At 36.7% G+C, this 22,494-nt stretch overlaps 4 protein-coding genes across 5 annotated transcripts; 2 read left to right on the top strand and 2 right to left on the bottom strand.

The window, feature by feature from the left end:
* Positions 1 to 420: 420 nt before the first annotated feature.
* Positions 421 to 11,454, top strand: LOC133875592 (ribonuclease J). Of its 2 annotated transcripts, XM_062313767.1 has the most exons (17): positions 421 to 699; positions 1,241 to 1,469; positions 1,845 to 1,965; positions 2,939 to 2,995; positions 3,414 to 3,605; positions 3,681 to 3,758; positions 4,392 to 4,574; positions 4,743 to 4,823; positions 5,853 to 5,918; positions 6,022 to 6,114; positions 6,430 to 6,555; positions 6,942 to 7,055; positions 7,942 to 8,037; positions 8,118 to 8,215; positions 8,295 to 8,746; positions 9,930 to 10,402; positions 10,947 to 11,454. In XM_062313767.1, exons 1-17 carry the CDS (start codon positions 543 to 545, stop codon positions 11,040 to 11,042), a joined length of 2,712 nt encoding a protein of 903 aa, XP_062169751.1. In that variant the 5' UTR covers positions 421 to 542; the 3' UTR covers positions 11,043 to 11,454. The 2 variants fall into 2 exon arrangements, with proteins under 2 accessions (XP_062169751.1, XP_062169752.1); XM_062313768.1 differs by lacking the exon at positions 421 to 699 and having other exon boundaries at positions 1,329 to 1,469; positions 1,845 to 1,951.
* Positions 11,455 to 12,552: 1,098 nt separating this feature from the next.
* LOC133875460 (putative calcium-binding protein CML19) lies at positions 12,553 to 13,322 on the top strand. The gene has a single exon (XM_062313606.1). The coding sequence runs from the start codon at positions 12,756 to 12,758 to the stop codon at positions 13,179 to 13,181; it is 426 nt and encodes a 141-aa protein (XP_062169590.1). The 5' UTR covers positions 12,553 to 12,755; the 3' UTR covers positions 13,182 to 13,322.
* Positions 13,323 to 16,999: 3,677 nt separating this feature from the next.
* LOC133875102 (uncharacterized) lies at positions 17,000 to 17,464 on the bottom strand. The gene has a single exon (XM_062313105.1). The coding sequence runs from the start codon at positions 17,462 to 17,464 to the stop codon at positions 17,000 to 17,002; it is 465 nt and encodes a 154-aa protein (XP_062169089.1).
* An 844-nt stretch (positions 17,465 to 18,308) lies between these two features.
* Positions 18,309 to 19,475, bottom strand: LOC133875101 (uncharacterized). Its single transcript, XM_062313104.1, has one exon. The coding sequence runs from the start codon at positions 19,473 to 19,475 to the stop codon at positions 18,309 to 18,311; it is 1,167 nt and encodes a 388-aa protein (XP_062169088.1).
* Positions 19,476 to 22,494: the final 3,019 nt, after the last annotated feature.

Raw genomic sequence — 22,494 nt, 5'->3', positions numbered from 1 at the left:
AAATTTATATAATTCGTAATTTAAGAACGTAATTTTGGGTAATAACATTTCTCTTCTTACCACTTAACGTAAAAGAGTAATATTATTCTTCACACTTATTTGTTAGATTCGTTATATGTTTAAGTGTTTACACTTCAACCAATTAAAAAAAAATATATATAAAAATATAAAGCCTCTTAAAACAGGTCGGCCATTATTCAGTACGAAAAGCTTATTTTTGTAGCATGAAAATGCTCTAAGGTTATCGGTTTTGCGACATTTTCGGGAAACGACATGTCATTCGTAAACGACACAGCGTTTGTATCCGATTCTCCACACGTGGGTGGGGAAAATATTTCGGCACGCACGTGTTGTCTTCTTCCGGGAAAAAATGATAATAATCAGAAAGATATTTCTCAACCTTACAAAAATCCTCACACACACACACACTCTTCCATTTCCCGCTCCAAGCACAAGCAGCCTCTAAACCCTAAACTCCAACTACAACATCTCTAGGGTTTCGTCTCGCCGTTTCGGAGCTCCGAAACCTTCTCCCGGAACACATGCACTCGGCGTTTCCGGAGGGTTTCGCTATCTCCCAGAGGCCGAGAATGGCTGCTTTCGGTGCTCTTTCGCTATGTCCGTATAGCCCTTTGTGCCGGCCGAACCCTACGAGAAAACGTTCCGTTTCGTGCTCTCTTGGTTCTCAAACTAGCATAGGTAGACCATGCTTCAAATTTACTGTTTTTGTTTTTGTTAGTTATTAAAACGGTGATGTTTGGTTGCTGAGAAGATGAGAGATATGAAAAAGCGAAGAAAATGGCATATATATATATATATATATATTTGTGGGGGTTGGGGGAGGAGGATTGAGTTTTACATAAAAAAAAAAATACAGAATTTGTGCTTGTTTTGGGTGAGTTGAGATATTAGTTGATAACTATAAGCTTCGATATTTAGTTGTTGTATTGAACATTTTCTTAGCAATAAACAGAGTGCCAAGCAATTTGATGGAAAAGCTCCATTTACCATGTCGTTGGCTTTTAATGCATACAACTTTGTTGTATTTTTGAATTGGAATTCTGGGTTAGTTTTGTTTCCTCTTTCTTTCACCTGTATGTGGTTGCATATTTGTGTAGATGTTAAATCTGACATGAAGAATAATATTTAGAATTGCTGTTTTTGGTTCCCATAATTGCTATATTGGGTTATCATCAAGAGCTGCATTTCTTTGGTTTTATGCTGTTTCTTCACATCTTAGGTACTGGTGGATCTAAATTACCGCGTAAGAGAATGGGAAGAAAGGAAGGGCCAAAGAAAAGCATGGAAGACTCGGTTCAGCGCAAGATGGAAGAATTTTATGAAGGGTCTGATGGTCCACCCCTTCGTGTCCTTCCAATTGGTGGCCTGGGTGAAATTGGGATGAATTGCATGCTTGTTGGAAATTATGATCGCTATATTCTTATTGATGCTGGTGTCATGTTTCCAGAGTAAGTCTTCCGACACTAGTTTGCTGTAGTTTTAATTCATGAAGAATTGTTTTTTTGGTGATTACTACATTCTTTTTTTCTAAGTCAAGATTTTGCTTCTAATGGATGTTTCGCCCCTTAAAAAACTAGTTATCCTGTCATAGATTTTGTTGTTTCTTAAAGAATCTAACAAATTTCATATTTTAATCTAAATTGGCGAATAAATCCCCTCCTTTTTACTACATCTATTGAAACAGAACTTTTTACATGGAGGATTTAGTTTTCATTTTTGCAGTAGTTTTCGTATTTTCCATTGATACTTTTTCTAATTATGCTTCATCAAACACCTAGCTTAAGGGATTGACCTTGCATTAAATGTCTTAACTTGCATTTCAGTGATGAGCTTGGAGTCCAAAAAATTATTCCCGATACCACATTTATCAAAAGATGGAGTCACAAAATTGAAGCAGTAGTTATAACACATGGTCATGAAGATCACATTGGTGCGTTGCCTTGGGTAAAGTTGCATCCTGCTTATCCATCTAAAAAGAACCTCCTGCTTCTTGGAAATGATATTTTGGCTGAATACTGATGAATCTTGGTTGTTTATCCTGTTAAGTCTGTTAACTTGTTTATCTGAGTGTCTGAAGTGAAGAGTTTGTAATGGGGCATAAAGCCAATTTGTCCCTCATGTTCTATCATTGGTGAATTGAGAGGGTCACTGGATTGCCACTCTCATCTTAATGAAGGGGGAACATTGGTGCCTTAGCTGATGGCATGTAGTGTGGGCCTTTTAATTAGCTGCACCGAAGACTTTGACAACTATTAGTCAATGTCATTGTTTAATTGCTGGTCTGGGGCCTGTGTCTTGTTGAAGGTGTAGGCCCCAGATTCATTGACATTGGCTAGTTGGGACGTCATTATCATCAAGCTTTAAGGATACGTTTGGTATGTTGCGTAGTTTATGTCTCGTTGTTTAGGCTTTTCTCAGTAGATTGCAAATAGTCATGCTTTGTTGTTTTTGTTAGTTGCTGAGCAACTTGTGATCCAGTGGGTTTTCTTTCTGGAGTGACTTTGTATTCTGTGTAGAATGAAAAATTTATTCATCCAAAAAACAACAGTTTGCCATATGCTTGATTTTCTCTTTTTTCATTGCCAACCAAACTCCATATAGCTTCCATTGTTGGTGCCTGCCTTGGTGAAATGATGCACCTTTGTAAGATAATAGCCACACGTAAAGCTGTGTGCGATATGCTTGATTTTCTATGTATTGCCCTGTAATCACCCTTTTCCATTGATACTAATCTCAAGTTATTAAACAAAAGAAAAAATCTGAAAAAGATAACTATATTTCCTGCTCTTTTTTTTTTTTTTTTTATATATATATTTTTAAAGTTGAATTAGGATTCTTCTGGGAAGTTTAAGTATTTTATTCTTTATGCGTTTCTGCTGTTACATTGTTTTTAATGGTTCCGTTGCTCCCTAAACAGGTAATACCAGCTTTGGATTCTCGTACGCCAATATTTGCGTCTTCCTTCACGATGGAGGTACTTGTCTAGGGATTTAATTTCATACAATTATATGGAGGTTGCGCCTTGCTATTTTTTAATAAATTTGTGTTTACTTATAAAAAAAAAAATATAAACATGGTCACAAGTGTATAAATTTTATGATACGAATTGCTTTTCAAAAAGTTTCCACATCAGCCAATAATGACATTCCTAATAGGAAGTAGCGCAAATTAGTATTAGTGTTTGCTTAATGTCAATATTAGGTTAGTAACTCTTTTCCCCTCCCCCCCACCCACACAAATCCCACCAATACCCTTTCTGTTATTGTTGACGTTTCTATATGAGTGAGTGTAAGTGTGTTTGTGAAACTTTTTCTTGTTGTACCTTTTAATTCTGTAGATTTTGTTTATTTTCGTCTTGGTACATTAAGGTAATAGCCTTTCCTTTTCAACAGCTTATTAAAAAGCGTCTAAAGGAGAATGGGATTTTTCTTCCATCTAGACTTAAGCTATTTCGAACGAGGAGGAAGTTTATGGCTGGTCCATTTGAAATAGAGCCTATCACGGTCACCCATTCTATTCCTGATTGTTGTGGATTAGTTCTTCGCTGTGCTGATGGTACGATTCTTCATACTGGGGACTGGAAGGTAAGATTAACTTGTCTGTGCATTTTTCCTCTCCGTTACTTTCATTCTCAAGTTGTATAAAGTATATTTCAACAGATTGACGAAACACCATTAGACGGTAAAGTTTTTGATCGTGAAGCTTTGGAGGAACTTTCAAAAGAAGGAGTGACATTGGTAAGTCACCCGGATCTTTTATTGTATTTGTATGTTGATACAGTGCATACAAAAGGAAACATCAAGTTTAACTTTGGGGGAGAGGTAGCGGTTCACTGGAACCAAAACACAGAATATGGGTTCTATGTGTCTGTTCTGAAAGTAAAATCAAGAGAAGGAATTTCATATTGTCAATGCTCTCAGCTGAGTCATATTTTTGAATCCTGATATAATGCTAGTGCCTGATTTGGTTTATATGAGGCTTTTATGGCAACCTTCTATCTGGAGAGGCTTTTCTAAAAGAAACCAAAAAAAAAAAAAATTATGGCTTAGTCACTTTTCTTTATTTTAGAAATTGTACTATATGTCTCAATTCTCTCTTCAATTACAATCTTGAAGTTGGAGGGTTCAGAATGGTGTCTTTTGCTGTCTACTTCTTGTTTTTACTCGAGTCCATTGTCATGCCCTTATCTTTGTCAGTCTTTTCTGTTTGATTAATCCATGTTCTCTTTGTGACTCAATATATTGTGGTAATGTGGTTATAGTTAAAATGCCATTTCAATAACAGCATTATTCAAAGTGTTCACAGAGAATAGAAGCAAATTAAAAAAAGGAAAAAAAAAAAGAGAGCAATTAATGTGCGTTACTTTGCAGATGATGAGTGACTCAACAAATATTCTCTCACCTGGAAGGACAATTAGTGAATCTGTAGTGGCAGATGCATTGTTGAGGCAAATTTCAGCAGCTAAAGGAAGGGTTATTACAACTCAGTTTGCATCAAATATACACCGCCTTGGAAGTATAAAAGCTGCTGCTGATTTAACTGGCAGAAAATTGGTTTGTTTCCCCAGTTCCTCTGATGTCATGCAGTTGTACCTCTTTCTATGTGCCTTTACAGAAAATTAGGTCTTCAGCAAAACAAAGATGAGAAATCTTCATTTTTCTTTTTTTGTTTCCAAGAGAGATTATGTGTCTTAGAATTTGTCATATTATGATTTGTAATAGGTATTTGTTGGCATGTCCTTAAGAACATATCTGGATGCAGCTTGGAAGGATGGAAAGGCACCTATTGATCCATCAACTTTGGTAATACCACTTATAAGACTGTATCTGCCCCTTAGCCTTTTCTAATTGTGCCTACACCTTAATTCTTATGCTTAGAGGTTTTTATATAGTGTTACACTTAAAGGGAAGAACATCTCAACTCAACCCTGAATCTCAGTGAAATGTGGTTGTGGTTGTCTATATGAATACTTCTTTACCCTTTTACTGCATTCAGATTGCTTACTAAGATAGGGATTAATTGATGAAATATTGTATAACTTGTTGACTAAATCACCACTAATTAAAGAGTACTACTGTTGTCAGTGTCTACTTCGTAATTCCTGTTCACAGAGACATCCTTAGGGCTCTGGTTCAATCCAGCAGGTTGGATTTCAAAATTTAAGTCTACCTACGTACATTGAAGTCTGCCTATGTCATTTTTTATTGTTATATCCTTTTTCCAAGGCCATTCCCAGATCAAATAAAGGAGGCCTTGCTGTAGGTTGACAAGCAATGTAAACCTTTAGTCACATCTTATTAACATGAACCAACCCAATTAGTTGCATTTAAGGCTTAGTTGAGTTGTTAAAAAGACAAGTCATATAGGTTTGGAAGTGTAACAGCCTCGTGATTGATGACTATTACACACTGGATCCGTAACTTCTTTCAACAAAGTTTCAGTTCAAGTCTTTTTCTCTAATAATGGGGAAAGAACAATATTGACAAGATATATGAGTATAAAGTCAATATTGTAGCAGAATCTTGCCAATACACCGTATTTAATATATGTAGGTTGACCCTTTGGATTGTCATCTTGAAATTAATGTTAAAAGTTGTTGTTAATCGGCCCCAACTCAAGCTGATGCATCTGTTAGGCTTTCTAAATATACCTGTATTTTGTTCCTTGTATTGCTTCTTGTTTGATATATAAATCTGTGTCTGCTAATTTTAATCATCATTTATGATTCTAAATTAATGATGGCATTGTTCATATTGCTCCTTTTATTTATAAATTTTCCATCCATCTCTTGATTTTTTATTTTTGGTTCTGCACTCATTCTAATGTAATAGGTGAAAGTTGAGGATATTGATGCCTACGCTCCAAAGGATTTGTTAATTGTCACGACTGGCTCTCAAGTAAGCTATTTTGGATGCCCTTGGTGGCTGCCTAGTCTATAGACGGCATTATTTCTTTTGGATCAATTTTACTGGCACATGACTATGTATCTTATTGTGTCAGGCAGAACCACGTGCTGCCCTAAATCTTGCATCATATGGAAGTAGCCATTCTCTCAAACTGAGCAAGGAAGATGTAATCTTGTACTCAGCTAAGGTAATAAGATTTGTACAATATGCAGTTATTTAAAACCAAATATTATTTTTGTTTCATTCTATTTATGTTTAGTTATTTATTGAAAAATAGTGACTTAAAGGTGTTTCTTCTTTGGTTTCTATCAGTTGTCCAATCTCATAACACTTTATCAATTTAAGTTCTTTAGTGGTTAATTGATAGGCCAGTAAGTGTTTAAAAGTACCAAACATTTTGCACAGACCACTTGAGGAAAATGTTTAAAAGAAGTGTTATGCATACAACAATGAATTTTATTGACCATGTTGACTATGTTCAAATTGTGACTCCTGTGAGTAGGTAATCCCTGGCAATGAATCTCGAGTGATGAAAATGTTAAACCGGTTATCAGAGATTGGATCTTCCATTGTAATGGGTAAGAATGAGGGCCTGCATACATCTGGTCATGCGCATCGTGGAGAATTGGTAAGTTTTGTTGCCGTTTCTTCAAATTTGGATATTCCTACATTAGTATACTTTATCATTTCCTCATCTTCTTAAACATTTTTTGTGTTTCTAATTATAGAAAAAATCGAATATCTAATTTTCATGGCATCATCACATCAATCATGGGATCTATAGAGTTCCCCTAAAATGTGAAATGGTTATCTATTTTTCATTTTACGAGGAATAAATTGTAATGAGAATCAGATGCATGTTAATTTTATGTCCCATGGGTAAGATCTAATCAGGCATCATATATGTGCAAATGTATTTCCCTTTACACATAAGCGAGACACATCTTTCTTATTCTTTTGTGTCTTATATACTTATGACGAGAAACCAATTAGATATAATACACATTTCTGCAGGAAGAAGTACTTCAAATTGTGAAGCCACAACATTTTTTGCCCATACACGGAGAACTCTTGTTTCTGAAAGAGCATGAATTGCTTGGAAGATCAACTGGTATCCGACACAGTTGTGTAAGTCAATGTTCTTTATTATAATGTTTTTATGTCCAGTCAAGAGATTAGTTGCTTAACATGATGAAAAAGTGTGAGAACTATGACAAGTTAGCATCTTAATGTATCAGGCTTCCAATATGATGAGAGTGCATTTAATCTTCTCTATGTAAACACTTGGAATGAAACTGGAACTTGAGCTGGGGCAATGGCTTTTCTGCTAGCATGAATTATCTACTCATTTTTTGCTAGGTTGAGGATCATGTTCAACCAAGCTTAATCTTGGTTTCATCAAGATCAAGGAGGTTAAGTTATTGGTTTTAGTGACATGGAGTGTTTCTCTCGTGCAACCAATACTTGAGAGCTTAATATCATGGATGTGAACATGATTTTTGTGTGCCTTTTGTTCTAAGTTGGGAGCTTTGTCACACTCCAATGGGCCTCTGGCTGGGAGGGGAAAAACATGCAGTTTGGCTCTTTGTTGGCCCAATAGGTTTTAGTTTGCGGTGACCTTTTGTCATCTGTTATATTGATAAAAGATACCCCTTTGCTTGTGCCTTTTCTCACTGGAAGTCACAGATATGCAGCAGCTTCAATGTAGCTGGAAATGGCTATATGTCTGTAAATCCTATGAAACCCACAAGACAAAGGAATGGGAAAATTAGGATTTAGAACTCCATTTTTAGTACATGACTTTAATGTGGGTCAACATGTCCCTCCCCATGTGATAATATCACATCAATGTGGGAAAAGAAACTTGTTTTGTCTAATCACTTTGGTGCACGACATGCCTACTAAGATACATGGTATTGGTTAGGATTTGTTTAGTTTTACAATATACACATTTCATGTTGCTAAGGATACAATATTATGAAAATATTTAATATGATTCACTTAATTATACCAGGTTATAAAGAATGGGGAGATGCTTGGGGTCTCTCATTTGAGAAACAGAAGAGTTCTTTCTAGTGGTTTCACTTCCCTAGGGAAAGAGAATTTGCAGGTTGGTGATCCTCAAGGGTTTTTCGTTTATTATGATAATTTTGTCAAGAACATGCTTATAAGTCGAGGCTTCTACTGCAGTTGATGTATAATGATGGTGATAAAGCCTTTGGTACATCAACAGAACTTTGCATTGATGAGAGACAAAGAATTGCATCAGATGGCATTATAGTGATCAGGTATACCTTTTGGATATTGCGATAAAGTTCAGTATCATTATCATCTGGATAATCACATCCTGATAGCTCTCTTTTGCAGTATGGAAATTTTACGCCCTCAAAATGTAGATGGCCTGAGTGAAAATAGCTTGAAAGGGAAGGTAAGAATCACTACAAGATGCTTATGGCTTGACAAAGGGAAGCTCTTAGATGCACTCCATAAAGCTGCTCATGCTGCACTTTCGAGTCTTCCTGTGAATTGTCCTCTAGCTCACATGGAAAGAACTGTGGCTGAGGTATTGAGGAAGATGGTAAGGAAATACAGTGGTAAAAGACCTGAAGTCATTGCCATTGCTGTGGAGAACCCTTCAGCAGTTCTCACCGATGAGCTGAATGAAAGGCTCTCTGGCAAGTCTCATGTTGGTTTTGGGATATCAGCATTGAGAAAAGTAGTTGATGGACATCCAAAAGAAAATCAGTCCGATAGGACAAATGCAGAAGAAGACATAACCATTAGACATTCCGTGAAACCTTCACAACAAAATTTGGAAGGTTCTCTCTCTCTCTCTCTCTCTCTCTCTCTGTGTTTGTCACACACACGTGTTGGTGTTTGCATGTGCATGTCCATGTGTGATTGTATATAAACATGTGAGAATCCTTGCATGCTGTGTAATGGTTACTAATAGCGTCACTGCTTGGGGGATGCAGTTACGTAACCCACTAAATTAATAGCCATGATTTAATGAGCTCCACTCCAAAATGATGCAGTCACTTATCTTAATCCACAAAAGTTGTGTCTCTTCTCTGTGGGGTTTCATATGTTATTTATGTTTTCAAACCCAGAACTTTCCATTATATATTTTTTTTTAGCAGAATTATTGTTCATACCAGTGTATTGTCCACATTACATACATAAGTACGTGCATGCATACTTAAGATATACATCCATAATATGAATTTAAGGGCATGTTTGGGTGAGAATTTTTTAAAAATATTTTTCAAATACTGTTTTTAAAATATCAAATTCTACTCAGATTTTATCCTACTTTTTATAATTTTATCTCAGGTTTTCTAATCTATCAAAACATAATTTCAAAAAACAAATTCTCTCGGTATTCACAATTTTTCAAAAAATCGCACACCCAAACGAGCCCTAATAGTTTTAGATTGATTGGAAAATATTAGTATTGTATAAATTTTAGAAAGTACTTGAAATTATGTTTGTTTGATACAATAACCTTAATCCTGGTTGCATCAAAGCCATAGCTCTGAGGAGCTTGGCTGGTTAGCTATTCTGGCAGTTTAACCATTTGGCCCATGAACTATAATACTGAAACAGCATGGTCTCAACTGTATTACACTAACCTATGATTTGATGCGGTTATCTCTGTGCTGCCTGCCACTGGAACTATCTACCATGTAACTGTAGTTAATTGCAGACCTTGCTTTTTAACATTTCCACACAAAAAGCTGGTAATTCTCATTGGGAGTAAGAATTTGTGATGGGTGCTAGTGTCATCGCTGTGGAATGCATTTGTTCTCTATCTTTGTGGTAAAATTGTAAAACCTTTTTTTTCTTATTTTTTTTTCTTCCCTTAATTCCGGGCAGTTATCATTGGGATGCTAAGTTGTTTTGTCATTATGACCGTATGATCCTCCAAGTAAATATTTGTTCTCTTATAATATTTTGATCTCCAGCATTGATTTTTCCCCCCATCACAATTCATCCATGCAGGTGAAGGTACTGAACTCGAAAGATTACTACCTGAGGAAGACACCACAACTTCAAGTTCCAGCTCTGCAGAAGGACTTTTATCTGATTCCGGGGATTCAGATGACTTCTGGAAAGCTTTCATTGCATCATCGTCGCATGTTGACAAAGTGGCAAAAGCTAACAATGGTTTTGTTGCACGCTCAAAAGAAGTGTTGCAGGTTGAGAAAGATGGTATTGAAGGTAGTAAAGATGAGTCCTTAGAATTGTCAAATGCTCAGCCAATATCCTCCAAGCCTGTGAAGCGGAATAAATGGAAACCTGAGGAGGTGAAGCAGCTAATTCATTTGCGTGGGGAATTAAATAGCAGATTCCAAGTTGTGAAGGGGAGAATGGCCCTCTGGGAAGAGATATCTGGAAGCTTGTTGTCTGATGGGATCACACGAAGTGCAGGGGAATGCAAATCTCGCTGGGCATCTCTGGTTCAGAAATACGAGGTTTGTTCACCCTCCTTTTCGTTGTTGAAAGTTTGGGTGGCATTTTCATTTTTCACTGGATGGAAGATGATTGAACGTAAACTTGTCAGCATGCGATATTTAGGATTTATACCTTAATGAGATTTTGTCTCTAGCTTCTCCTACGTACTAAGAATTCTGAAGACGTTTAAATTAAAAATACGTTTATGACTTTCAACGTATGCTAACACAAAATGAGATATATGTTTCATATATAACATGATAGTTCCTCTCTTGGCGCTCTCCATGCCTTTTTGTTAATGGAGTTTGGCTTGCCTCCGGTAAAAAAATCACTGGAGATCTCCTGTGCAAAAATAAACGGGGGAGATTGCAGGATTGGAGAAAAATTCTAGTTATTTTTCTTTTACTGGGGGTAGTCTCCACTGATTATTTTTGTACAGAAATATCTCTAGTGATCTTTTCACTGGAGACAAGCCAAACTCTTGTTAGTGATGGCAACACTCCCCCTCCAAACGTCGAGGTTGATTTTGTTTATTCAACATGTATTTTTTTTTTTTCGTGACAGGAGACCAAGAGTGGGAACAAAAGCAAGAAGAGCTGGCCATATTTCGAGGAAATGGACAGAATTTTGTCTGATATTGATGCAGTGGCAACGAAGTGATGGCATAGAAGGATAAAAACCACTTGCACAATTTTTTAGAAGACCTTTTAGCAAGATACTTGTTCTGGTAAAATCTGGACAGCAACAACCACAAAGAAGATGTATCAGAGAAACATAATCATTATATCATGGATTTATGGAGTGGGTCTCCAGTGACGAACATCAACCAACAAGAAGTGAATTAGTTTTGTAGCGGTAACGCCTCTTTGTATATTGATTGTACGAATAGATTAGAAAGGGGAGAGTGGAATGCTTGAAATGGGGGAATTGTTCTTTATATTTGTTTTTGATTTTTCTCTTCACAAACTTTGAAGCTATTTTGTAGCTCTCGTTGGTTCTTAGCCATAATTTTGAGAGTAAGAGAAGTTTCCAAAAATCGCTTCTTCTTCTCCTACACAAGTTCTTACTGCAATGAAGTTCTCTTTTGTTTTTTATTTTTTTTATTTTTTGGTGCCATGGGGAGTTTAAAATTCCATGTATTTATTGTATTAAAGTGCTCAAAGAAATGGAGTTGCATCTTAAGGTTTCATTCACATCTGAATGTAACTTTAGATTTTATAGATTCTGTAATTATCATCTCATTTTTAACAAGCTCGTCTCCTTGTTCATGAACGACTAGTTGATATATAATATAACTCTTTCAACCCAAAAAATAACAAGTGAAGTGTATATAATTTTTCTTCATAAATTTTGTATTGCTATATCAAATAAGAGGGACCCCACGTATGTTTGCTTTGGTTTTGTTATCCAAATTCTGCTAAAGCTTTTTTTTTTTTTTTAAAAAAAAAAAAATTGCTAAATTAGACCCTAAGGTTTGAGGCTGTGATAAAAAGAAGTGTAAAATAACTCCTTGTGGTATGCATGCTTGAATGATAAATAACTCTCCAAGTACAAATTTTGACCATTTCCGACTGGATCATTGTGAAATTATAAATTTAATCTTAAAAATTATAAAAAGACCAAAAAAAAAAAAAAAAAAAAGAAGTGGTTCAGCCACCCTTTCTAGCTGGCTTGGGGTGGCTGACCACACTCATACATCAACCCTTTATTTTTTTTATTTTTTATTTTTTTGTTAATATAATTTTGTAAGGGTAAATTTATAATTTCGCCGACATATCGCGTAGGGGTTATTTGTCACTTGAAAAACCATAATGAATTATTTGTGTTAATCTCAAATTTCATGCACTAATTTAACAATTTTCCCTTAAAAAAACGACAGAAAGATCGAAGAAAATCCCAACCGCTTTGACCTCTTTGTGCAAGACCAAGACTACGATAGTGACAAAAAAATGGACATTTTCTTGTTTACTGTTATACCAGTTGAGCTCAATTATGATCGAGCTTAGAGAAAAAGAAAACTGCTTTTGTTGACCTCTAAACTTGTTCTAGACGGTTGAATTTTCCACTCTCTCGTCCGCTTCTCCGTCTATTCCTTTAATCCTTTCCACACTGTTCTCATGACTGTCACAGCTATATACCCTATAGATGCTCCAACTAACACGGACATACTTTCTTCATTTTGAACACTTCTTCCTATGTATCGAAAACTCACAGCAAATTCTTCCCATGTTCATGGATGGTTCTCCCCTTCCGAGACACGCAGCCACAGAGGGTATATAAGCATGGTTACAACAATGTTCTGCAGCAACCCAGGAGAGCAAACTGCTCTGTCTTTCACAACAAGCAATCACCCAACTTATTGTCGGCAGTTTAATGAAGAAAGGCGAAGACTTTGAGCGTGTTTTCCAATGCTTCGACGAAGATGGCGATGGGAAAATATCAGCCTCAGACTTGGGGCATCGGCTGGGTCTCATGGGCGGCGGAGAAGTGTTTTTGCAGGAGGCCAAGTTTGCAGTCGAGGCATTGGATTCCGACGGAGATGGTTTCTTGGGTTTGGAGGATTTTGTTGGGCTAATGGAAGTAGGGGGAGAGGAAGAGAAGATGAAGGATTTGAGAGAGGCTTTTTCAATGTATGATATGGAAGGGTGTGGGTTTATCACACCCATGAGTTTGAAAAGGATGCTCAGCAGATTGGGGGAGTCAAAATCTGTTGATGAGTGCAGGGTGATGATCAATCAGTTTGATTTGAATGGAGATGGTGCCCTTAGTTTTGAAGAATTCAGAGTTATGATGCAGTAATCTTTTTAGGTTTTCCATGTTATGAGTGTTTATGATCCTTTAACTTCACAAGTTTGTAAATTATTCTGTTGAAATTTTATTATCTACAAAAGTTTCCATGTGTTACTACTCATCCCCTATTTTGAAAATACTTTTTGGAAATTAGATTTTATGACGCAATCTAAATAAAAAATAAAAATACTTCGAACGAGTTTAAAAAAAGTTAATTTCACATTAGGTGAATGGACTGTCTATATTGAGTCGATAGATTATAAAAAATGCTTGTGACTTGTGAATGTTAAAATCCACATAATTAATTAATGGGTAAATTACAGTTTAGCCCCCCAAATTACCACCCGTTTTGCGGATAGCCCCCTAAACTGTCAACACTCCGACTCTGGCCCCCCAAACTGCCAACGACTCCCAAAATGGCCACTCTGTTAGCTCTTCTCGTCAGAATGGATGGAAAACACATCACGTGCACGGCACGTGATATTTTAGGACTCAAACCACCGAAAATGCCCCTGTCCTCAGAGTTTGAATCCAAACTTAAATCGCCCGACATCTCTTCTTTACTTTACTTCAGCTTGACTAGTATTGGGTATACCTTCCACGCAGGTCGCGATCGGAAGCCAGGGAGAGATTTTGTGTCGCACTGTTGGAGACGAAAAAAACTTCGGCGTCGCCGACCCCAAAATCTTTTCTGCCCAGCCATCAACAGCTTCGGCGTCAAGGACCCAAAGTCATTCGGCCATTTTTCCACTCTGAAAATTTCCCCAACACCCAGCTGCGTTGACACCAGCACCGCCATTGTAAGTTGCCGCCATTGTCCTATTGTGGCTTTATACCAGTTTTTTCATACATTAAAGTGGTTTTTGTTTTTAGGGTTTTTAACACTTTTATGGTCTGTTAGGGGATAGCAAAATGACTTTTGAGAGCTGAGTTTTGATTTTTAAGGAATGGTTGACTGGTTGCATTTGAATTAATTGGAAGATGTTTCGGGCATGTTATGGTATTGAAATTTATGGTTGCTGATGGGCGGTAATCTATGGTTGATTTTTGCTTGTTGGATTGATTGTCATAGGCTCTGGGTCGTTATTGTTGATGGGTGGTAATCTATTTCAAATAATTTTGTTTTTTGTTCCATTTGTACAAATCGAGTCTTATTATTGCTGGTTAATTTCCATGTTTGACAGTGAGTACATGTATTCTCAATTGTCAATTTTGTTAGAGGATTACAATCCACAGCTAATCATCATGAATTATGTTAAGGAAATCTCTGTCACATATGTTTCACATTGGATCAATTGGTGTGGTCATCAAGGTTTCTTGGAATAAGGTTTCTTGGAATCACTTTGATCATTGTTTTGAAAACATTGAAGATAGATGATTATGATTAGATCAAAATAATTATGTTATGAGATGCTTGCTTGTTTGACATGCTTGGTTGGTTGGATGATTAGTTATGAGGTACAAAATGTTATGTGGTTCGTTGGATGAGGTACAAAATGAGATTTTTGCTTTTGTGGGTGGGTGGGTTGGTTGGTTGGATTCTATGTTATAAGGTACAAAATGTCTTTTGCGTAGGCACGACTAAATGTCGACAAATAGTGATGCAACAACTGTACGTCGATTATGTTATTGTGGAGTACCTGCACGTGTAAGGTACGCTTGGACTACGTCTAATAGCGCTAGGAAGTGGTATGGGTGTGAAAACTACAAGGTAATTTTTGAAATTAAGATTGTGTTATACTTTGTTCGCTTGTCTTATGCTCAATAATTTTTTGCCTTCCTTTTTTCATGTAGAGAGATGGTGATTGTGATTTTTTCGCATGGGCTAATAATGAGATGTTGCCATATGAGGTGAAAGTAATGGAACATTTCAAACGCATGGAGGATAGACACCAAGCAGATATTGATAGACTTGAGCAGTTGATTGAAACAAAATGTAATGCTCAATATGTTAGACTTAGGCAAGAGCTGGAGCTGCATCAATCTAATTGGAAGATGTCTCGAGCAGTGATAGTAGTAGTCATTTTGCTTTTAGTTTTTTATCTTAGTGGCTATGGTCAACCTAGAGGTACTTACTTGATGTTAAATTGAAAGTGGTTGAATTTAATGTTTTGTAATTTTGTTGTGGCCATTAGTGGCTATGGTCAACCTAGAGGTACTTACTTGATGTTAAACTGAAAGTGGTTGAATTTGATGTTTGTAATTTTGTTGTAGACATTAGTGTGATTTTAAAGATGGTCACACTTGTAATTGGGAGTTATGCACATTTTAGTGTGATTTTTGATATGGACTTGTAAGGGATGTATAAAATTTACAATCCAAATACAAACACAAACACAAACTCAAACTCAAACTCAAACAATTCAAATACTAAAAATAGTTGACATCAAATACCATAGCCATTCCACTTGCAATCCCGAAAATAGTTGTTCGTGAACAAAACATATCCAAAACATACTTGCCCTACACCATAGCCATTCCGCTTACAATCCCCAAAATAGTTGTACCATAGCCATTCCAATTACAATCCCTAAAATAGCTATTTGTCAGCAAAACATATCCAAAACATACTTACACAAAAAACATGTTGTGTCATCCAACAACATATAAATCACACCGCAACCCAACAAACTATTCCATATAAGTTAACAGTTGCATATGTAACACCACATAAGTTAAAAACAAAACAACATTGATGCTCAATCACTTCCAATCCGGCCTCTTTCTCTTGTTCTTCTTAGCCTCAATCATTTCCATTGCTTTCTCTACTGTTGGAACAATATTTCTAGCTCTGGTCACCGGCCTTGATGAAGACCCCACCGGCTGAGAAGAACCCAATGCCTGAGAACAACCTAATGTTTGAGAAGAGCCATGTTGTACTGTATTGACAGTACCCTGGGACTGTAAATTCAAAAGGAAATTAGTGGTCACAATGAGTAAAAAATAAATCAAAATCCAACACATAACATGGGGATTTTGAATGCTTACAATAGCATTAGTATGAGGCAGAGGCTGTGACTGATATTGACTCCTTGTCTGCGGAGGTCCATATAGTCTTACTGTATTAACAGTACCTTGAGACTATAATTTAAATTTAAACCATTAATTAGGGTACTGATTTCTATAATCTAAAAATGCAGTAACAAACTGAGTGCATCTAAAAAAAAAATGTAGATGCATGTTTTTGAGTGCTTACAATCACAGTTGTTTGAGGATGAGGCTGTGACCAAGGCTGACCGATCGTTTGGGGTCCATACCATCTTACTTTGTTCACATAACCTTCAGGCTGTAATTTATTTCAAAACAAAATCAATAGTTTGAATAAGTAATAATTAGAAATCAACACATAAGAGAGGAGTGTAGATGAGTGCTTACAATGAAATTGGTTCGAGTCTGATTCTGTGACGCATATTGACTTCTTGTTCGTACAGATGGCATCCCTTGTGGGGTAGGTTGACCCCTACCCCTACCCCTACCCCTACCCCTACCCCTACCAATACTCATATCCTTACCCCTACCTCTACTCTGACCCATACCTCTAGATGAAGCAATAGTAGTAGGTTGGGTATTATGGGGAATTGATGGCTGCAAAATGTGCACATGTTTTCAACATTAGTGTAAATTGCAATGTAAATGGTGGGTCAAACTGTGTGTTTTGAAACTCACTGGTTCAACGTCAATTGTAGACCGGAGATCAGATGTTTGACAGAGGGAGCTTTGACCACCATCATCAACTTGTGCCTATCACAATAAAAATTGTCAATTTGAAGGGGGTGATATGCTCTTAAGCAGCCCACAAAACTGAAGAAGTAGTAACAAAGTAGAAATCAAACATGATATAATTTCACCTGAGATGCACTCATGCCGTCTCCTCTGTAGTTCACTACTTCTCTTCTTATCCGGGGACATGTCCTTGCATTGTGTCCAACCCCCCTGCATCTGGAGCATCTCATAGTAACCCCACCCTTCCTTATCCTGTACTGATTTTTAGGCTCGTCTGGACCCCTTGTCCTTACTTTTCTCGGCCTCCCAGGTTGTATTCTAGCCATTGGTGGGTCTACATGCTCGCCGTTTGTCTTTGTCCAGTGATCTTCTCCAGGCATTGGATAAACAATCTCATTATATGCCTTCTTAAGCATGTCCACAGTATACCAATCATCAACATAATCAAGAGGGTCAGCATCATCACTCCAAATTGCACAGATTGCATGTGCACATGGGATACCGGTCATGTCCCATTGTCTGCAACCACATGTTCTCCTCACTAGGTTCACCACATATTGTTTCTCCATGTGTGTGACTTCAAACAATCCATCCCCAGCGTATGTGCAGTAGCAGTGACCAGCATCCTGCCCGCATTCATCTAACCGTGCCCTCCATGGTACTGATGCCTTCTCTCTTCTTCTGGTATCTTTTCATCAATTTCCTCCTCAACATCTCCATCATCGATATGATTGGCAAATCACGCGACTTCAAAATCCAGGCATTGAAGCACTCTGATAGATTGTTCACAATCAAATCACATTTGGTGAATGTGCTAAACCAAGCTCTAGACCACGTACTTGGATCTACCTTCGACAAGTAATCGTACGCATCCGGACTTATCCCCTTTAATTCATCCATTTCCCTCAAAAAATCAGCCTCAGTGTAGGCTGCAGCCGCGCTCCATAGCTTGTCCTTCAACGCCAAACCACGATGTCCTGAGTCTCTGTAGTTTGCGTACAAATGTCTTACGCAAATCCGATGTTCAACACCAGGAGCAACCAAATCCAAACTCGGAACTAGACCCTACATACAATGAAATTAAAATGTCAAACATTCACAACTATGATTCAATGAATGAAAAAGTAATTGAAGTGTTACCTTCTGACGATCAGAAATGAACGTCCATCCTTCTGCAGGACCATTGCCAAGGTCCGATAACAAAGCCTCTAGAAACCAAGTCCAACTGTCTTTTACCTCAGCTTCTACAACTGCGAAGGCCACTGGATACATCTGATTGTTGGCGTCCCTCGAAACTGCAGTCAACAGTTGCCCCTTGTATGGACCTTTTAGGAAACATCCATCTAATCCAATGATTGGCCGACAACCAGACATAAAACCGATTTTCATGGCAGACAATGAGAAATACAATCTCTAGAATTTTGCAGGTAGATCAGGTATAGGTCTCTCCAACTTCATCATTATACAACTACCAATGTTAGTTCTCCTTATTGTTTCACAGTAATCCCAAAGCTTCTGGTATTGAACATTCACTTTCCCACAAATCTTCTCTTTTGCAAGTACTCTCGCTCTATACAATCTGTTTTTTTTTACATCCACACCCCAACGATCCTTCACCTCCCCTAGGATTGCCTTTACAGGCATGTTAGGTTGTGCCCTGAACTTGTCAATCAGTTTATCTGCAATCCATGACGATTTCACAATCGAATTCTTATGATTCCTCCGGCAAGTGTGTTTAGGCTGGAATGATCGTATTTCAAACGATTCTTCCTCCTTGCATTTGCGACCATACAACCTATACTTACATTTTGGATCCCTACATACAACTATACACTTCGCGAGGTAATTCTTCTTGAATTTAATATCCTTCCCCATATTTAAATTACATTCCCTAACAGCCGTTCTAAAAATTTTAATTGATGAGAATTTCTGACCCACCACGAACTCTGGGTGCCCCAAGTCAGCCATTTGGAACTCAGATGACTTTGTAACATACTTACTCTGAGGTGCTACCTCTTCCTCCTCGTCACTGTTGGGAGGAGATATTAGAATATCACTGCGCGCCATGTCTGAGTTGGCATCATCGTCATCATCATTATCCTCAACACCATCTTCACTCTCCTCACTCTCCTCACCTTCCTCACCATCCTCATTGTCTACACTGCCCTCCCCCGGGACATCTTCACCCTCTCTCATGCCCCCCCCACTAACATGTTGACCAGCTCCCATGTCACCCCCCATGGAAGTCTCAGGAATATCATTATTTTCAACAAAAAGATCCGGTTCATATACCTCATCCCAATACGGATCGTCTCTCTCGATCCTAGAATACCCCCCATCATCACCATCATCATCATCGTATTCATACTCACTGTCGGGTAAAGGCTCATCAAATGAAACAATGTACAACTCTACAATTGGCAGACCTTGGTGGAGTTTAACCATTTCAATTACATCATGGTTTGATGTAATTAATGTCAAACCATTTCGAATAGTACTACCTGGCAGTAAGTAGTACATTAAATCCCCTGATTTATATCCATAAGTTTTAGCAATATTTTCAACCACTGAATATGACATCTTATCCTCCGCAATGACTTCCTTGAACACATCAACATCCCCACCCACATATGAATCCATAAGCCGCCTATCTATATGACCACCAAAATGCACCTCGAAAACAAGTTCGTGTACAGCCATCTTCACAACAAAACATAATAAATAAATTAGCATTAGACAAATCTAAAATTTAGCATTAAGGCGAATATATAAGTAAAAGACTGATATTTAGGCACTGATATTTACATATCGGACGAGTGCATGCATGGTGTGCATTATTAATATGCACAAGGACTCACCATGGCCCTCATATTTACATTGGCAAATCTAAAAGTGCATTGCCAGAGCTGGACCACACACAATTCAACAGATATTCAATTATTAGTGGACCACATGAAATACACACTCACTCGATTAGGGGACCACCGAACACAGACTTAGTACTGTTAGTGGACCACATGAAATATACACTCACACGGTCAGGGGACCACCCAACACAGATTTTCCAACTTTATTTTAGTCACAATGCCTACCACAAAGTAAACAAAGCACCAGACAAATAACAGATTAAACATTGTCCCTACATAAGGAATCCGTCCCTACCCCCAAAAGGAGTTGTCGGGTAGGCCGACATGCAGACACAAATCATAAAAAACAACAAAACAAAAAAAAGAATCAAGTCTGGACATTATATAAGAATTGGTCATTGTTACCTTTGGTGACGGAAAAACCACCTTCTTCTCCAACCAAGCACTGCAGCGGAAATCCAGCAAAGTAGGGGAACTTACTTCGACAAGGCGACCCAAGGTAGCTCCGGCAAGGCGATTCAACTTCGGCGAGGCGACGCAACCCACACGATTTTGGGTATTTCACGAAAGAGGGCTAAAATCACACCACAACAAGCACACGATTTTGGGTTTTTACCAGAGACAATTTTCGGCTAGCACAACAGCACTCACACTCCGACGAAGACCCACACTCCGGCGAAGATTTTAGGTTGGTTTTTTCACGAAAGAGGGCTAAAATCACTGCGCGCCATGTCCACGATTTTGGGTTTTTACCGGAGACGATTTCGGCTAGCACAACAGCACCCACACTCCGACGAATACCCACACTCCGGCGAATATTTCGGCTGAACCCTAAACACCCACACTCGAACAGCAGCTCCGGATACTTCTAGGTGTAAAATGGTTCTAGGTTAAAAACGAAATGCCCATCTATTTACCTGAATGGCATTTTCGTAAAATCATTTTACCAAATACCACTCTGTACAAGGGTAAGCGCTTGTTTTGTTTACAAGGATAATTTCGTAATTTAAACTTTGAGGACAGGGGCATTTTCGGTGGTTTGAGTCCTAAAATATCACGTGCCGTGCACGTGATGTGTTTTCCATCCATTCTGACGGGAAGAGCTAACGGAGTGGCCATTTTGGGAGTCGTTGGCAGTTTGGGGGGCCAGAGTCAGAGTGTTGGCAGTTTAGGGGGCTATCCGCAAAACGGGTGGTAATTTGGGGGGCTAAACTGTAATTTACCCTTAATTAATTATTTATTAAGTGAAATTGAGCTTTATAAATAATTTTAAGAACTCCAATTATAATGACGGCACAAATGTGAGATGATAACACATATAATTTTAAGAGATAAAATACTTGTACAATAATTGCGCCTAGCAAATTTTATTTTTTTTTAAACGAAATATCTGAGTATTTCATTAATCAAATGTCATGAGTATAAAACTCTTACATTACAAATTTACAAAGTATAAAGCTCTTCAAAATCATAGTCACATGCTATGAGATTACATAATCATAAATACAAACAAAATTCTCACAATAAAGTGCTATTTATGACTTTCATCTTTCAATATTAACTCAAGTTTATTGAATAGGATTTAATACATGTGGTTTGACTATTTTATTTTTTGCTTCCCGTGTTTCAATTTTTATCACGGATGGTACCTGAGCTATAAAAAAGATGAAAATAGTAACCTCCGTCCAAAAACTAACGGTAGTCCACGTGTCTACTCTAAGGTATTGACACGTGTCATATGCATTAAAAAAATAAAAATAAAAAGCTTTAAAAATTAATAAAAAAAAATTGAATAATAAAACTTTTAAAAAAAAAAAATTGATAAAAAAAAAGAGCTACCCCTTCTCTCTCTTTTTTTTTCAATTTTTTTTTTTAAGTTTTTATTTTAATTAATTCAGTATATTAAACTCAGGTATGTCTAAAATGTATTTTATATATATATATATAATGCTAAAAATTTCTTATGTGTCACTCTAAAATGAGGTAGTTTTTAAAAGGGAAAAGTTCATATAATTCCCTCAAATTACTACATCATTGTCAATGTACCCCCCAAACTATCAATTGTATCAATCTTCCCCCTTAAACTACTAGAAAATGCCAATGTCCCACTAATGACAAAAATGCCCTTCATAAAATTATTAAAATAAAATAAAAACTAAAAAAAAATTATTAAAAAATATAAAATAACAAAAATTTATTCCAAAAAAAAAATTAAAACTGTTTTTTACGTTTTTTTTTTTAAAAAAAATAATAATAATTTTCAGTTTTTTATTTCGTTTTTTTTCTTTTAAAAAAAATTGTTCTTTTTCGTTTTTTTAATTTAATAAAAACAGGTTTTTTTTTCATTTGTTTTTTTTAAAAAAATAAATAAATAAATTTCAGTTATTTTTTCTTTTTTCTTTAAAAAATTTTCGTTTTTTAATTTAATAAAAACTGGTTTTTCTTTTTTCTTTTTTTTCATTTGTTTTTTTTAAAAAAAAATAAAAAAAAATAAATTTAAGTTATTTTTTGTTTGCTTTTTTTAAAAATAAAAAATAAAAAATTGTTCTTTTTTTTAAAAAAAAAAAAAAATCGTTTTTTATTTAATTTTTTTTAAATATTTCTTTTTTAGTTTTTTTAGTTTTTTAGTTTTAGTTTTAATTTTTTGAATTTATGAGGACATTTTTGTCTTATCCAAAAAAAAAAATTAGGGTCATTTTTATCTTTTTGTTGGTCTTAAGGGGAACATTAAC

This window comes from Alnus glutinosa, chromosome 8 (genome assembly GCF_958979055.1).
Source record: "Alnus glutinosa chromosome 8, dhAlnGlut1.1, whole genome shotgun sequence".
Classification (NCBI taxonomy): Eukaryota; Viridiplantae; Streptophyta; class Magnoliopsida; order Fagales; family Betulaceae; genus Alnus; species Alnus glutinosa.
Note: the sequence above shows the minus strand (reverse complement) of the source record. Positions and strands in the feature narration are given on the sequence as shown.

What these genes read in the sequence shown, in the direction of transcription:
- LOC133875592 (XM_062313767.1), top strand. Translation starts at nt 543, where the DNA reads ATGCACTCGGCGTTTCCGGAGGGTTTCGCTATCTCCCAGAGGCCGAGA. An exon ending in ACATTGGTGCGTTGCCTTGG is followed by an intron (nt 1,966 to 2,938) that starts GTAAAGTTGCAT and finishes CTCCCTAAACAG; the next exon opens with GTAATACCAGCTTTGGATTC. An exon ending in GATGGCATTATAGTGATCAG is followed by an intron (nt 8,216 to 8,294) that starts GTATACCTTTTG and finishes TCTCTTTTGCAG; the next exon opens with TATGGAAATTTTACGCCCTC.
- LOC133875460 (XM_062313606.1), top strand. Translation starts at nt 12,756, where the DNA reads ATGAAGAAAGGCGAAGACTTTGAGCGTGTTTTCCAATGCTTCGACGAA.
- LOC133875102 (XM_062313105.1), bottom strand. Translation starts at nt 17,464, where the DNA reads ATGGAGAAACAATATGTGGTGAACCTAGTGAGGAGAACATGTGGTTGC.
- LOC133875101 (XM_062313104.1), bottom strand. Translation starts at nt 19,475, where the DNA reads ATGTCATATTCAGTGGTTGAAAATATTGCTAAAACTTATGGATATAAA.